This window comes from Rhinolophus hipposideros, assembly GCF_964194185.1.
Source record: "Rhinolophus hipposideros genome assembly, chromosome: 12".
NCBI lineage: Eukaryota > Metazoa > Chordata > Mammalia > Chiroptera > Rhinolophidae > Rhinolophus > Rhinolophus hipposideros.
In genome coordinates this window covers 26,066,794-26,083,068 of record NC_138058.1, presented here as the reverse complement: position 1 = coordinate 26,083,068, position 16,275 = coordinate 26,066,794, and the positions used below count along the sequence as shown (strand labels likewise).

The following is a 16,275-nucleotide window of genomic DNA, read 5'->3' as shown; positions in this document are numbered from 1 at the left end:
GCAGCAGGCCCAGGGCAGGTGGGCTCAGGGCTGGGTGTTAGAGGAGGAGGGGGAGAGAGAAGGTGACAGGCAGACAAGCGCTGAGGCAGCTATGAAGGTGCCTGTAGGAACATGCGGAAGACACCATCTCTGCTGTTTGGAACTGAGCTGCTGTCTCCTTGGTGGTGAGGCCACCAGCTCCCCAGGGGGGCACAGCAGGTATTGAAATGTCAGCACTTGCATTTCTAGCTCTGTGACCCTGCAGAATTTCCTTCAACCCTGTTTCTTCTTCTGTAAGATGGGTTGCAGACAGGTGGGGAGCTGAGGGGTGGCTGGCAGAGTAGTTTGCTGTCATGGACATCCTCTGAGCCGCTCTATGATGTAACATGCTCTCCGATGCTCCAGGACTCTGTGTATGCCATTCACGTGCACCGGAATGCGTTTCTCCTCTTTTCCATCTGGCACATCGAGACTCAGCTCAATACCACCATCTCTGAGAAGGCTACCCAGACCTTTGACTCCTAGGCACAGGCCCAAATCATCACCCTGTGGGCCAGTGGGCTCATCTTTGCACTTGTTCCTGTGGTCCCATTTAGGACACCTCCCCTAAGAGGCCGTGAACCTCTCCATGGCAGACCCTGGGTTTTCTCTGTCATGTGCCCCAGTGTCTGGCACAGAGCAGGCAGTCAGGTAGATGTTGGTTGAATGAAAAGGGTGGTGAGAGAATAGAGTCATGTCTCTCCAGGGGAAGCTGCAGATGTGGATCGACCTATTTCCAAAGGCCCTGGGGCGGCCTGGACCTCCCTTCAACATCACCCCACGGAGAGCCAGGAGGTGACTTACCCCAGCCACGGGCTCTGAGATGAGTGGGGTGGCGGGATGGTCCCAGCCAGCTTGGGTGGGGCAAGGAGGATCACTCGGGCCAGGCTTTGGGTCACTAAAGCTACAGGGTACCTACCACTGTGTAGGTACCCTGTGTAGGCCTGGCCAAATGCCCAGTCAGGTAAGCATTGGGGTTTTCTTGGGTGAGCGGGCTTCTTGGCTTCTCAGCCAAGGATCACCCATCCTTTGGTGGGAAATCCATGTGATTTGAATGATTCTTCTTCTCCACAGGTTTTTCCTGCGTTGTATAATCTGGAACACCAAGGATGTGACCTTGGATGACCTCAGCATCACAGGGGAAAAGATGAGCGACATTTATGTGAAAGGGTGGGAGTCTTCTTTCCACCTATCCCAGCTCCACTGAGTCACCCCCATTCCGTCTGGGGTGGTACCCTACTGGGAAGGGGAGGACAAGCGAGGAAGGAGGGTCTTATGGGCGTGGTCTCTGACTTTTGGGAGTTACTCCCCACTAGATTTCATTTTTTACATTCATCTTTGGGTTTAACTTACAAGATTTGAGGATGTCCCTCAAAAGAAAATTTAAAATGTTTAAAACTTGGTGGCACATTCGGCCCTTCATAGAGATTTCTTGGGAAGTCTTCTTGCTTTATCGTTTACCAAGTTCATTTACCTTCTCAGTTCCTTGTTTGCCTAAGTTGAGGATCCATATTGTGGTAGAGACATTAATTAGAAATGTTCTCTAAAAACGTGTATGTCTAGTTGGATGGTTGGCTTTGAAGAACACAGGCAAAAGACCGACGTGCATTATCGCTCGTTGGGAGGTGAAGGCAACTTTAATTGGAGGTTCGTTTTCCCCTTCGACTACCTGCCAGCTGAGCAAGTCTGCACCGTCTCCAAGAAGGTGAGTGTCGTTCCTGTCCCCAAAGGGGCTAGTTCCTGGGCTTTCTAATGTCAGTGTGATCGTACTACCAGTTGCCGGCGGGCCGTTGTCATACCCTCACCAAGGCCGCAACAAGCACTGCCATTGTTGTCTGATGACTATCGCCATTCACCATCACTGCCCATGTCACCACCACCATTGCCCCATCACTGTAATGTCACCACCACCATTGCCCCATCACTGTAATGTCACCACTGTCCCATCACTGCCCACGTCACCGCCACCACCACTGCCCCCTCACTCATGCCATTACCACAGCTTCCACCACTGCTCCTCTACCATCAAAGCTGCCACCACCATCTCCAGCATCCCCACTATTCCTTCTGCTTCCACCACCATCGCCATTATTAGCATAGCTGCCACCCCCCCCACCACCCTTACCTGTGCTTGAAGCATCCTGTGTAGCTAAGTCCAGATCCTGAAACTATTGCCTTTCTCCCAATCCTAGACAGACCAAGCAGCAGGAAAGCTCATGGAGTCAGAGTAGGAAGAACGTTTGTAGGGAAATCCGTGGGGCAGTGGGGCAGACCCTGTCGGGATTGCTTCCCAAGAGGGCCTACCTCTCCTATGGATTGGGTTGTCCATAGGATTGCGTGTTGCTTAGCTAGGTCCCGCCTGCTACCTAGTTTCCCACACTTCTCTGTTTGCTGCCCGTGGTCACTGCCCAAACTGGACAGTCACTAGGAGGGACTTTACCCTTGCAGACCCGGAAGTTATTGTCTTCTCTCTACCTCCATGCTCTCACCCCAGGCTGCAGGCACTGGAGAGCTGGTCAGCATCAGCCAGGAGGAGGGGTGGATTCAGGGACCTCTGTTCTTTGTGTCTTAGCATCTTCTAGTTTAGGTCTCTTCTGGGTCATAAACTCTCCTCCTGAAACAGGAAGATCCTGAAGCAGGTGGCCCGCTTCCTGGTGGCAGCACACCTGCCCTTAGGGAGCAGAGCCAGCACACAGTGAAGAGGGTGCAGCAGGCAGTGAGGGCCTCACGGCCAGGCTGTCTGGAGGCGGAGGGCACGCCTGTTGGACCTTCTGATCACCTGTGTCCCATCTAGAATCAATTCCATCTCTAGGTTCTCACCTATCTGACAGAGTAAATGCCTCCCTGGTGTTTCGGTTCTGCTGGTCTGATTTCCTTCTGGAGGTGGCTCAAGGCTTCAACCTGCAAGGCTTCTCTTACTCTTCTTTCTTTCCTAATGGTTGAGTGGCTTAAAGAAGGGAAATATATAATGCACTTTGGCTGCCTAGGTCTTCTTAATTGTTTTCATTACGTCCTTTCCCATGGCCTCCCCCTGACCCAATACACGGGATCGTCTGTGCTTTAGATAAACCGGAATATTGCATGGAACGTTCTGAAACCATCAAACCAAAGACAATTTGGGTTCAACAAGGTTAAATGAATTCTTTCACACAGGGATTGTTTCAGAGTGCCTTCCAGAAAGCAGACTTTAGCAACATCCTGTGTTCTGCGCCGTCAAGGAAAGCCTTGCCTATTTGTAGGTTTAATCTTATTTTCCTTTGCTCGGTGCGTTTGTCTATCACAAGATGTTTCCATAACAAAGCAAATGCTGCATTTGTTGGGGGAGGGCTCCAAACCAAATAAACGCTGTCTCTCTTTTCTGTGGACAGAGGGAGAGTGGGGGCTGGGAATGGAGACGGGAGGCTGAGGCTTCCTCAGACCTACTCTGGTGCTCACCACGTCCTACGGGGGGCGAGGTGTGGATGGGAAACTGAGGCTGAGAGACATGGATTGGTCTGCTTAAACGGGAGGTGGGACAACCCCTTCATTGTGACAGGTAGAGATGTGGGCAAGGCCTTCCAGGAAGCAGAGACTTGTGTTTTTTTCCGACAAAGTAGGAGGAGAGAAAATCTGGCACTGTGACAGGTGATTTGAGACAAGTGGAAAAGCCTGGAAGTAGCTGTTTTGCTGAGTAAAGGAGAGAGACCAGGAGAGAGAGAGAGGAAAAGAGGGTGGGAGAGGGAGGGAGAGCAAGCTAACTGGTGGTACGGAGAAGGGTTACCTGGAAGTTCTGAGGGCCAAGTTGGAGTATCTGGTTAAGCATTTGAGGTAGATCCATGCAGACAATGATGGGGTTTCATCTCTGAATTATAGGCAGCGGCAAAGAAGCAGGAGAGAGTTGGGTTGACCCACTGTGGCATAGCTTATCGTCCTGGACTAGCCTTGGAAGGATGACAGGCCTATGGGGACTCCGGGGTTGAAGAGAGGAAGAGGAGTCAGGGTCCAGAAGAGGCACCCAGGACTGGGGAGGGCTAAGGGGATGGGAATTCCTGGAGAGGGTGGCTATGGGGATGGGAAGAAGAGGTCAGGAAAGGAGGTTGAGAAACAGAGTCCAGGGGGTTCTGAAGTCAACCAGGAGATGAGGGAGGAACCAGGTTGACCCAGAAAGAGCCAGTGGGTCCCTCTGTGGCAGAAGGGACCCTAGGAGGCAAGTGGAGCCAAGCCCACAGTGAGGCACCAATGAGCTAATCTGGGCTACAGAACTGAGTCTGGGTGTGGGTTTGTGCGGGGCCACTGCACAGCCTCTGGGCTCCACGGTCCTGCTGCAGAGCCAGCTCTCTGCCGAGGGGTTCAGGGCCTCTGGCAGGCAGGCCCTCCAGGGACCCCATTAACCAGACGAGACTGTCGTAAAGTACAAGGTCTCCTTTCATCCGGCTGCTTTGAACCACCGCTGGTTGCCCTGGCCGGCTCCCCACCTGGAGCCCAGCACACCCACCGGGGCTTGCCTGCGCGTCAGGCACCCACCCTGCAAATAAACAGCTAGTAAAAGGGCCCAGACCAGGAGCATAATGAGCGACTGGGACCTGGGGGGCCATTCCCCAGGCTGGAGCCCCAGCCCAGCTGCTCCCACCAGGGGCCGTTTGAACCTCTGGCTCATTACTGAGCCCATAAACCAGGCCGGCCAGAAGAATGGAGGCTGCTGGCGGCCTGTGCAGGCGGGCCTGTGGTGCTGGCCATAAAAGCCCCGCCAGAGGAGGGAGGCACCTGCAGGAGGGCTGGGGCCCGGAAAAGGGGGAGGCACCAGACAGGGGCTGGGGGGCGAGGGGCCAGCTGGGGACCTGAGCCCCTTCACCGACTCAGGCAGCAGTCCAGGGCATGGCCGGGTAGTTTGCAAGGTGGCCATTCCTCACGGCGCATGGTCTTTGATTCAGGAGCTCTTGGGTCTGCATGACCTGGGGTGGCCATATGGCAGGCATGGCCCTGACTGGGCAGCAAGGCTGTGTGGACAGGGCACCCAGGGCCAGACAAACCCTGTGTCTTCAGCAGTGCTCCCCACTCTCCAGGGAGTATGTCTCTCTGAGACCCGGTCCAGGCCCGTGCTATGACCTGCCATTCATGACCTGGCACCCATGGCCTGCAGGACGGTCAGCATGTTTCCTGTCCTTGCCACCCTCTTAGGGAAAGCTATAATGAGAGGACAGAGAACAGGAGTTAGCAGGAAAGCCCCAGTGACCGTCCTTTGGGTTGAGTGTGGCTGGACCCAGGGTAAACCCAGGCCCCGGCTTGCCTGGTGCCCACTCCTCAGCTGCTCCTTGAGGTCTCTTGGGAACAGGCCCAAGATGACACTGTTTCAAAATGATTGGTCTGAGGGAGGTGGGGTGGGGAGAGAAGAGATTGTCCAGTTTTCCAGCACCAGGGGCTTTCGATTTGCCCTAGGGCAAGCTCTCAGAGGTGGAGGTGGGTGCTTTGGCACGGTGAGGGAGAAGCTGGGGTCACTGCCTTCCACTGTCAGCTCCTGACATCAGTGTGCCAGGGGATCTTTCTGGTGACAGCCAGGGTGGGGTGGGGGAATCTCAGGGTCCCAGCCAGCCCAGCCTGTTCCCAAAATCCCATGGGCAGAGCAGGATTTAGAGGTGAGAGCAGGACTCTGGAACCCGACTGCCTGGGTGTGACCCTGGCTTGCCACTTCCCAGCGGTGTGACTCCCAAGTTACTTGTTCTGCTTTCCTCAGCTGTAAGCGTAGTATCTATCTCCCTTACAGGTTGTTGGAAGGATAGATTGAGTTCATCGTGGTAAAAAGCTGGCACATAAAAAGTATAATGTTAATATTTTTAGCGGTCAGATCTTGGGCAAACTCCTAATTTCTCCAAGCCCCTGTTTCATTATCTATAAAATGGGAGTGAGAACCTTGACTCAGAGAATTGGGAGGATTAAAGGAGCTGCTTATGAGACGTGAGCTGGCATGGTACCTTCCTGGACCTTGAACACTGTTCTCTGGGGTCTTAGCAATCGTCCTGCCAGGACCTGGCTCTGGCAAGTCCCTAAGCGCTGTCCCACTGGACTGCCTCCTCCAGGCAAGCTTCCCGGCTGGAAGGGACCATTGCCTCTCTCTAATCTTGCTTTCCTGCTTCCTCCTCTGGGCCAGGATGCTTTCTGGAGGCTGGACAAGACCGAGAGCAAAATCCCGGCGCGAGTGGTATTCCAGATCTGGGACAATGACAAGTTCTCCTTTGATGACTTTCTGGGTGAGCACCACTTCTGGTCAGCACCTTTCTGCACACTGGAGGCTGCCCCAGAACCCGCACTGTGTGTGTGCCACCTTTGGCTACCTGGCAGGAGGTGCAGTCCCATTTTCTGCCATCGGGAGCTCAGGATCACTGGTCCTTGGATTGAGTGAGGTCTGTGACACAGAGTAGTGCCAGAGTGATGAGAATGGGGTAGGCCTGTCAGCAGAGGGGGCATTGAACACTGGGCCGCCTTGGATGGTAGGTAAGGAAGAGAGGGAAGTGCCAGCATGTGCTGGCTCTCACTGGCTGTCTGGCCTCAGGCGTGACAGGATGTGCCCCACCCCACCCCACCCCACCCTGCAGTCGAGGTACAGACTGAGCCCAGCAAGTGAGGGGCTCAAGTCACTTTCACCTTTGTACCCAAGTGATGAGCAAATAAATGAACACGGCTGCGTCCCCCAAGCCTTAGACAGGATTCTGATGAAACCCAAGCAGGTGAGCAGGGAGCCCTGGGCTGAAGGATGTGGTAGGAAAGTGCTCTTGCAGGGGTGAGATGTAGAGTCTGGAGGACGATCTTTCCTGGGGACAGCAGGCTGGACTTACGTGCCCCATCACAACTGTCAAAGTGAGCCAGGAAAATGTAGTCTATCTCTATGATGGGATATTATTCAGCCACAGAAAGAAGCGAAATACTGAGGCATGCTACAACATGGAGGAGCCTTGAAAACATGCTAAGGGAAAGAAGCCAGACGCAAAGGGCACAAATCATATTGTAGGATTCTATTTATAGGCAATAGCCACACTACTAAGCCAATCTATAGGGATAGAAAGTAGGCTCATGGTTCCCAGGGTTGGGAGGAGGAGGGAATGGGAAATGACTGCTCATGCGTGTGGTGTTTCTTTTGGGGATGATGAATTTTGAATTAAGAGGATTCATTTTATGTTATACAGATTTTACCACAAAGAAAACAATTCAAAATTGATGGATGATAGATGGGGACAATGGGTGAATGAAGGGATTTGTGCATAGTAAGATGACCATTTGAGTGGGTGGGAAGCTCTGTTAAGGTGAATCAATGCGGGTAAATGAGTGGGCCTACGGATGAGTGAGTAGATGGCTGGGAAGCTGTATACATGGAATAAGAGGCCATGGATGGGGAGCTGGAGTTTGAGGGATTTGACCCATGGCTAAGCCCATGGATTAGAGGCTGAGGAGGTGACAGTGAGTTTTTCTGGAACCTGCCCAGCCCCAGGGTAGACCTCAGCTGCCAGTGATTGAGAAACCCTCTGCCAAGGACCCCTTCTCTTTCTTAGGCTCCTTGCAGCTGGATCTCAACCGCATGCCCAAACCTGCCAAGACAGCCGAGAAGTGCTCCTTGGACCTGCTGGATGACACTTTCCACCCGGAGTGGTTTGTGTCCCTTTTTGAACAGAAAACAGTGAAGGGCTGGTGGCCCTGTATGGCAGAGGAGGGTGAGAAGAAGATATTGGCGGTAAGTGTGCTTCCTCCAGCCCAGTGGAGGCCCGGGAGCTGCTCTTCCGTGGAAATCCTACAGCGGGCACAGACGTGTTAATCTCCTTCTCTGTTTTCCAAGGCACCATCCGTCTTCCTTTCCAGTTCCTAGCATTCCTCTCCTTGCAGCTCGCATTCCAGGGAAGCCTGTTTAAACAGAAAGATGCTTTTTATCTCCTTTGGACCCTGTGTGATTACAGTGCTCCTTGGTCTTCACAGATCTGTGTGCTGGGTTCCCCGCTAGCCTGGGCCTCCTATTTGAGCAGGACCCTCCAAGGGACCGTCCTGTACAACTGTCCTTGCGGAGAGGTCTGCCCAGGGCTGTGACAGGGCGCTGGGAACTGTCCTTCCTCTGCAGAGAAAGTCAGTCTTTGGTAATTTGCTACAAAATGGCAGGCAGCCAGGCAACCCCTAAAGTGACCCTTGAAATAAAATATCCTGATTGTATAAGGAATTATAAAAATTAACAAGAATTAACTAACACCTCAAAAGGGCACAGGGCATGCATAGATAACGTATAAAAGAAGTACAAATGAAACATTAAACACTTAAAAAAGGTTTATTCCCCCTAGCAATTAAATAGAGGTATATTTAAAAAAGTGAAAACAATTTTTTGCCTAGTAAATTAGAATTAAAAATTAAAAAAGAAATGCTCATTGCTGGTAAAGATGCTGAGACAGGTCCCTCACTTACTTCTGGGAGTGCTAATGGTTTTGCCATGTGAGGAAGCAATTTGGTAGTATGCAGCGAGAGATGTAACAATATTTATGGTCTTGGCCTCTGTCATCCCCCTTCTAAAATCTCTCCTGAAGAAATAACCAGCTAAAATTTAAAAATTACGTTGTGGAGTATTCGTTGCAGCATTGTTTATAATATCAAAGAGTTGGAAACAACTTAAATGAACCAAAATAAATAGTTTATGAACCCAATTATGATCTACCATGCATAGAATGTCTTACCGCCATTAAAAAGCAAACTTTAAAGAATATATAATTATATAGTGAAATAGAATATATTCCTAAGTGAAAGAAGCAAGCTACAGAACTGTGTATATACGCAGTGTGGTACTTCATGTACTTGCAGAAAAACACAGCTCTGATGCATAAAAATATTAGCAGTGCTCGTCTCCACATAGTGGGAGTATGGCTGATTTGTACAGACATACCTCGGAGATATTGTGGGTTTGGTTTCAGGCCACCGGAATAAAGCGACGAACGCACACGAATCACACACATTGTTTGGTTTCCCAGTCCATGTAAAAGTTATGTTTACACTATACTATAGTCTAGTAAGCGTGCAATAGTATTCTGTCCACAAAAACAATCTATATACCTTAATTAAAAATACGTTATTGCTAAAAATGCTCGCCATCATCGCTGAGCCTTTAGTGAGTTGTACTCCTTTTGTTGGTGGAGGGTCTAACCTTCATTTTGTAAAAAAAGCAGCATCTGTGCAGCGCAATAAGCAAAGCTCAATAAAACAAGGTCTGCCTGTATGTGTCTGTAGTTTCTCAGTGTCCTACCAGGAGCGGGTACTGCCTTTACGATCAGATCAACCCAATAGCATTAAAAAAATAAAGTGGCTCTTACATTTGTCCTGGTCTGGCTCGTCTCCAGGCCATGGGGCGGAGCCTGTGAGCCCCTGACCAGGTGCCCCTGTTCCCACAGGGCAAGCTGGAGATGACCTTGGAGATAGTAGCGGAGAGTGAGCATGAGGAGCGGCCTGCTGGCCAGGGCCGGGATGAACCAAATATGAACCCCAAGCTCGAGGACCCAAGGTCAGTGCCAGCCCCGGACTGCTGACGTCCAAGGCTTTGGGAGGTGTAGCTACAGTCCAGGAGGCCCACTGCATAGTCACACAGGGGTCCCAAGGCCCACACGGCCCAGCGAGGGCCGCACAGTGTGTTAGAAAGAAGGTGACAGACGTCACTCCAGGGAACTCGGGGCTCCTCAGCTAGTGCAAGAAGCAGGCTGGGTAGCTGCTGGCTGTGCACTGGGCCTGCTGTCCTATGTCATGTACATGCCGTGTTATGGAACCTTCCCCACTGGGTTGTTATTACCCTCCCCATTTTACAGATGAGGAAACAATCGCAGTAAAGTTGATAAGGTCATTCCACTAGGAAAGTGGCGAAGCTAGAATTCTTAGACCTGGCCTGATGGGCTCTGGAGCCCGATGCAGGTCTTTCCCCTGACCAAGCCACCTTCCATGCCCTCCTGTGGTGCCAGTGTGGCTTTCAAACGGTCTTTTGCCTTAATTTCCCCATCTATAAAATGTGAGGGCGGGGGAGGAGGCTGAGTCCCCGTCTTCCCTACCTCACTGGCACCTAAGCGATGGAGATCAATGCAGTGGATATAGAAGCCTTGAAGGCAGTGACTAGGGGCTGATAAGACTGCTGTTGGTGGGGGTGGGGATGGGGGGCCGTGGGAGGTGTGAGGGCTCTGTTTGCTGGGTTCCTTCCGGTGGCCTGCTCAGCTCCGCTCAGACTTAGCACAGGCAGCTCACTTTATCACGGTGTTGTGCTGAGTGCCACGGGGAGCTGGCAGAGCAGGGAGAGGCATCCTTGCCCAAGGCTGTTGGGATCTGGGTGGAAAGACAAGAGAGGCGCAGCAACATGCGATTAAAATGGCTCCTGTCACAAAATCCTGCATGCTCTTTGAGTTGTGAGGCTGACCTAGAGGAAGTTATTGAGGTTCTTCGTTGTGAGTGAGAGAAACTCAGCTTTCTGGGTTCATTTCCCGCCATCCTTCCCTGACCACGGACCAGCCATGTGCATCTAGGCAGGGGGCTTGGCTTCTCTGGGGCTCAGTGGGCCATAGCTCACCTCAGATAACAGCCCGTTGAGGCTCTGCCCAGCTCCCAAACCTCAAGTCTGTGATCAAGTCCTGGGTCGGGAAGGAGAGAGGGCAGCACAGAAGGTGTCTGGACAGGGTGGCTGAGAACTGGGCGCCGAGGGTGTAGGCTTGGTGGCACCAGGAAGAGGAGCAGGGCAGCATGGGTGGGGTCACACTGTAGCAAAGGCTTGGGGGAGAAGGGGGTGTAGGTTCAAAGGGCTGAGTTTTAGGGCAGGGGCTATGGAGAGCCCGGGCGACTTGGGAGCTGAACTTGGAGAAAGCAGCCATGACAGGAGTGCCCTGCTGACCTCTGGGATCTCACTTCCAGGCGTCCCGACACCTCCTTCCTCTGGTTTACCTCCCCGTACAAGACGATGAAGTTCATCCTGTGGCGGAGGTTCCGCTGTGCCATCATCCTCTTCATCATCCTCTTCATCCTCCTGCTGTTCTTGGGTATCTTCATCTACGCCTTCCCGGTGAGCACCTTGAGCGGGAGGCACAGGCCTGGTCTGGGAGAAGCTCCTGGCCTGATGTGGGAGGTGCAGCCCTTCCCCGCCCACAGTGCCTTGTCTCATGGAGAGTCTGTCCTGCTGCTCAGAGGCCCCAGTCTGATGGAGAGAAGTAGCCTCTGCCCATGGTCTGATGAGGGACACATGACCCTTACCCTGGGGAGTCCTCAGTCTGATAGGGAGACAAAGTCCTATCCTCAGGATGCACTTAGTCCAATAGGGGAAACTGAGCTCTTGCCCTTGATGGGGAGACATAGCTGTCCTCAGGAAGCCGTGGGACTATGTAATCAAGCCCTCTTCGGCAGTGGTGGGTGGGGGAACCTTCCTGAAGGAGGGTGTGGAACTGGGTCTGGAATGGAAGGGAAGGTGTGGACGGCAGACCAGAGGAGAGGGCCCCTTGGTGAGGAGGGCACTTGCTGAGGTCCAGAGGGGACGCCTGGGGCCAGGAGAGGGTCTCAGTGCCCATCTGAGGACCTGGGTAGAGAGTGTCCTGCCTCCTGCAGCAGGGAAGGCATGGGGGAAGGGGCAGCTGGCCAGGCGGTGGCCCCGGAGCCTCTCGCTTGGCACAGTGCACATTGGGGGTCCCTCTCACCTGGTAAGAAGGTAGCTGCTATGCCCCTACCTCCATGGGCCAGGCGGTCAGGATCTGGGTCTTTCGTCTTTGTCTGGCCTGCCCTAGTCCTCACAGCTCATCAGGGGAACCCTGAAGACGTTCCAGCCCCCCACCCCAGTACCTCTAGAACTTCAGACCTTGAAGGGATCACAGTATTCCCAGGCTGATACCTGATTTTTAATGTTCTTTAAATTAAAAAAAACCCACCTTTTTAATATGAAAATTTCAAACTGATATAAAAATAGAGAGAATGGCATAATCAGTGTCATTGATTAACATCACTCTGATTTGAATGGCACAGAAACAGGGACCCAGAGAGGGGAAGGGGCTGGCTCAGGGCTGTAGGGCCGTCTGTGCACAAGTTCCGGTCCAGGGTTCTGGCCACTGTGGGTCTCAGTCCCGGTCAGCAGCAGGCCACCGGCCACGTGCAGTGTGCCTAAGCGTGCTCTGGAAATCGTTGCCTGTGCGCATGTTGCTTTGTGAGTCCTCCACGTGGACGTGGTGGATGGAGTGAGTGCTCTGTCCCGTTGTGACCAGCAAGCCCTTGTATCAGCAGGCCCTGAGGTGTTGGAAATGCAGTTCAACGTCCTCTCATTATAATGTTGATGAGACACCGCCAGGAACTTAACTTTTATTTTTAACGTTTCTTTAACATTTTTTTTATTAGTTTCATGTGTACAAAACACTGTAATAGTTAGATATTTATCATTTACACCCCTTACAAAGTGATAACCCCCTCCCCCATCCACTACCCCTCTGACATCGCACACAGCCGTTACATTTCCACTGTCTCTATTCCTAATGCTGTACCCCGCTTCTTGTGACTATATATATGTACGTATATATATATATATATGTACATACATATAAAATTATAGTTGACATTCATTATTGTTCAGCTTCAGCTTCAGGTGTACAGTGCAGTGATTAGGCGTCTACATCTTCCCTGAGGTGGTCTCCCTAATAAGACAAGTGTCCACCGGCTATCCTACAAAATCTTTACAACATGATTGATTACATTCCCCAAACTGACTTTCATATCCCCATGGCAATTCTGTGGTTACCAATTGTGCTTTGTAATCCCCTCACCTTCTCTCTCATCCCCACCCCCCCTCCCTAGGGAACGTCAGAGGAGACTGTCTGATCTGGGCCATAAGTGACAAAGGAGGGTGTAGGTCCAGGATGGCTGCTGTGTCTGGCTGCAGGTCAGGCCCTCTGCTCTGGTTGTGGTGGCCTGGAGCACCTTGACGAAATATGTTCTGAGGCTCAGCAAGAAGAGTCATGGCTGATAGGCTAAATATGGCTGTAGTCTGGGGGGCCCTCTCAAAGCAGAGGAAGATGAAATTACGAATACAAGGTTAGATACTGGCCCATGGGAGGGCATGTGCAGGTATGGTGTCCTAGAGTGTAAGCTGCCCGGGGTAACCTGGGGTCTGGTGTCAGGCCCAGGTCTGTGCCTCCATGTTTCCCCCAATCGGGCAGGCCCAGGGTGCCAAGTCGGGGAGGTGAGGTCTCCCTTGCCCTGTGGCCCTCAGGCTCCCATTCTCTCATTTTGAGTGTATCTGGCTGGCCTCATTCAGTTCAGATGAAGACATTTTTAAGCCTGAGACGTGTGTCCAGGAGGCGGGGATGCGTTGTGGGGATGGGGCAAGGTGATGAGGCTTGTGCCCTTGGGGAGCTCAGTCTCCTGGGAGACACATCGAAGCTGGTGAAGGAGGGAAAACATGGGTGCAATGAAGTTGTGAGGCTCAGGCCTAGGGGATTTTGGCAGAGCTGGTGCAGACCCTGGCTCCTCAAAGGGGGTGGTCTGAGGAGCAGCACCAGGGAACTGGCTAGAAATGCAGAGTCCTGGGCCAGCCCCAGGTCTGCTGAGAAGAATCTGGGCGCATTTAGGTGGAAGAATCGCTGCTGTACAGGATGGAGCTCTGTGCTCGGAGTCAGGAGGGGTTGGCTGGGCTCTGGCTCTGCTGATGCCTTCCCGTGTGACCTTGGCAAGGCCCTCCCACCCACATCAGGACAGGGCTGGGCTAGGGAAGCTCTGACCTGCTGTGATCAGTACTGTGGTTACAGGAGCTCTTTCACTTTCCCTGGAGAGGGGCTGCTCTGCAAGTCAGCCTCCTCCTGAAGAGCCATGGGGAGGGCAGAGGCAGGGCCAGGTCCAAAACCACTACCACTTTCTATACATAGCTCCTGCCCCTGGCCAGCTGGGCCCTGCGCTGAGAGGCACTTGGGCAGCAGATTAGGTGTGTGGAGGTCTGAGGAAGGAGGCCCTGCTGCTGGCTGAGAGAGGGAGGGAAGGTTTCCAGTCACTCCCAGCCCGTGGCCCTCCTTGTCCCTGGGGCAGCCTTAGCCCAGACCCTGTGGGCAGGAGCAGAGGTGCACTTTGACGGTGGCCCTGGTCAGTGTTCTCCCTGTTTTCTGGGTCCCCAAAGTCGCGTCACCTTCCTTTGAGTCCTTCTGGAAGTTATCCTCTTTAAAATACCAACCCTGCCTTCCCCCTCCCAGAGCTGGCATGCGGGGGTCAGATTCTATGTGCGGGGTCCGGGGCTAAAGGGGTAGCTTGGGCCTGAGGCTGCAGACTGGTTTTGTTGGCAGGCCTTTGCTACAGCCTGGGTAAATCCTGCTTCTCTCCAGTCAAGTCGACCAATCATCTGGTGGGTCTCAAGATTCTCACTTGGCTTTTAGGCCTCGGGGGGCAGAGGGCCTGGCAGAAAGGGGCCCGAGGCCAGGGCTGCTCCCCTCCAGTTGGTCTAATCGCCCACCCTCTTGGAAACTCCCCTGGCATGGGGGACAAGGAGGGCAGCCTGTCTGATTCCTCCCAGCTTGCCCACAGCCAGCCTGGAGCAGGGCCAGTGTGGGGAGGCAGGAGGTGATCTGGCGGAAGGCTTTGTTTCCAGAGTTGGCTTTCCCAGGCCTACGCTGGGGAACATACTGTCCCAATTAGAAGCCCCGTGTTGTGTTGTATGTGTTTTCATGGTTTGGGGGGCGGGGTGAGTGGGGAGGGGAGATTCCTCTCAGTCCTACAACAGCCAGGGCCTAATGGGGGATGACCCATCCCAGGTGCTGGCCCCTAACTCTCTCTCTTTCTCTTGCTTTGTGAACAGGAGCAAGGTGGCCAGTGAGCCCTGGTTCTCTTGGTGGGGGTAGGAGGGGGGAGAATTGTGGCCATGCCTTCAGGCCACCTGTGTGACGGAAGAAGCCCGGGCAGGCCCTGGTGATCAGAGTCCTCGGGGCAGCTGGTAGAACATGGGAGTGGGGCCTGGATTGATGGGGGACAAGATAGCAGTTCAGGCCGCTGTGGTCCCTAGGAGGGAGGGTGCCAGCGGAATTTCAGAAAGGTCTGGCCTAGTGTGATTGGCAAGAGCACCAGGAGAGTAGAGTGTTGTGCTGAGTGACATGTCGGGGGTGTTGCGTGCAAGGTGCAGGCTAGGGGTCGAGTGGATGAGCCTCCTTTCCCTGCTCCATCCCTCCCGGAAGCCATCACCACATGTCCCTGTCTCTTCCCTCCCTCCAGAATTATGCTGCCATGAAGCTGGTGAAGCCCTTCAGCTGAGGACTGTCCAGTCCAGGACTGGCTACTTCCTCTGCCCAGCGCAGCCGAGAGCCTCTAGACCTCCAGGCCTGACCATCCTGCCAAGGTGGGCAGACAGACAGACGGACTGGCACATACTCCAACAGTTCGTAACATCAAGCCCTGGGATCTCCTGCTTTCATTATTTCTTTCTCCCCCAGTCTAAGCCTTTTTGGATCATCCCATGTGTATTTCAGTATAAAACAATTGGAACCACAAAGCTGTGTCGGTGTATATTTCTCTAGGACCTGAATGGGGAGTGACTGGGTAAGGCACGAGTCTCAGTGGGCAGCGTAGGACTGGGGTGTGTGCCATCTGTGGCTCAGGATTCTGAGTGGGACTGTGAGTCCTTTGACAAGACTGCTTGGGACCCTGGGGTGGGCTTTGAGGCTTGGTGTCTGGCCTCCCTGCCTAAAGGTGCAGCGTGTTCTGCCTCTCCAATACTTGCTACCTTCTCTTTCCCCTTCACTCAGACATCTCTTCCTTTCCTAGGTGCTCTTTGCTTGCGTGGTAGTCACCTGTTCCTTCTGGTTTCTTTGACCACACCTGGGCAGAGGTTCTGCTTTATACACGTGGAGCCCCAAGGAATAGGTTGCGTCAGAAACTCTCCAGGCAGAGAGGTTTGCTGGTTTGCTGGCTGTGGCCTTGTCCCCCACACTCAGGATTTCTTGCAGTTCCCTCCCTCTGCTTCCTCATTCTGCTTCCAAGATTTGGTCTGGACAGACACACCTTTTTCTTGTGGTCTGAAGCTTAGGCATTAGCCATGGGTCTGACATCTCCTGTAGGAATCAAGCTTAATGTACAGGAGTAGCAGGAACATACTTAGAATAAAAGCAAAAGAGCATGAAAACATCATGTTTCCCAAATAGAAACCTCTGCCTCTCTTGCCCGAGGGCCTGGAACTCTGGAGCTCAGCGCTGGCCGCCTCCTCTCCTGTTACCCAGGAAGGCTTCTCCTATTTCCCCCTGTGAGTCTGCTTCCCCAGCTGAGGATAGCTCCAGAGGGATCCTTCCA

General features: G+C 53.0%; 1 protein-coding gene across 18 annotated transcripts in view; it reads left to right on the top strand.

Annotated features, from left to right (window-relative positions):
- Positions 1-15,479, top strand: part of DYSF (dysferlin) — a gene marked incomplete at its 5' end in the record, with an annotated part of 204,335 nt that extends 188,856 nt beyond the window's left edge. For all 18 annotated transcript variants that reach the window (XM_081069417.1, XM_081069419.1, XM_081069415.1 and 15 more), the window contains 8 exons: positions 725-813; positions 1,093-1,188; positions 1,582-1,723; positions 6,143-6,242; positions 7,539-7,717; positions 9,405-9,514; positions 10,897-11,044; positions 15,205-15,479. In XM_081069417.1, coding sequence (XP_080925543.1) covers positions 725-813; positions 1,093-1,188; positions 1,582-1,723; positions 6,143-6,242; positions 7,539-7,717; positions 9,405-9,514; positions 10,897-11,044; positions 15,205-15,243 — 903 coding nt within the window. In that variant the 3' untranslated portion in view covers positions 15,244-15,479. The remainder of the gene's footprint in view (positions 1-724; positions 814-1,092; positions 1,189-1,581; positions 1,724-6,142; positions 6,243-7,538; positions 7,718-9,404; positions 9,515-10,896; positions 11,045-15,204) is intronic.
- Between the last annotated feature and the right edge of the window lie 796 nt (positions 15,480-16,275).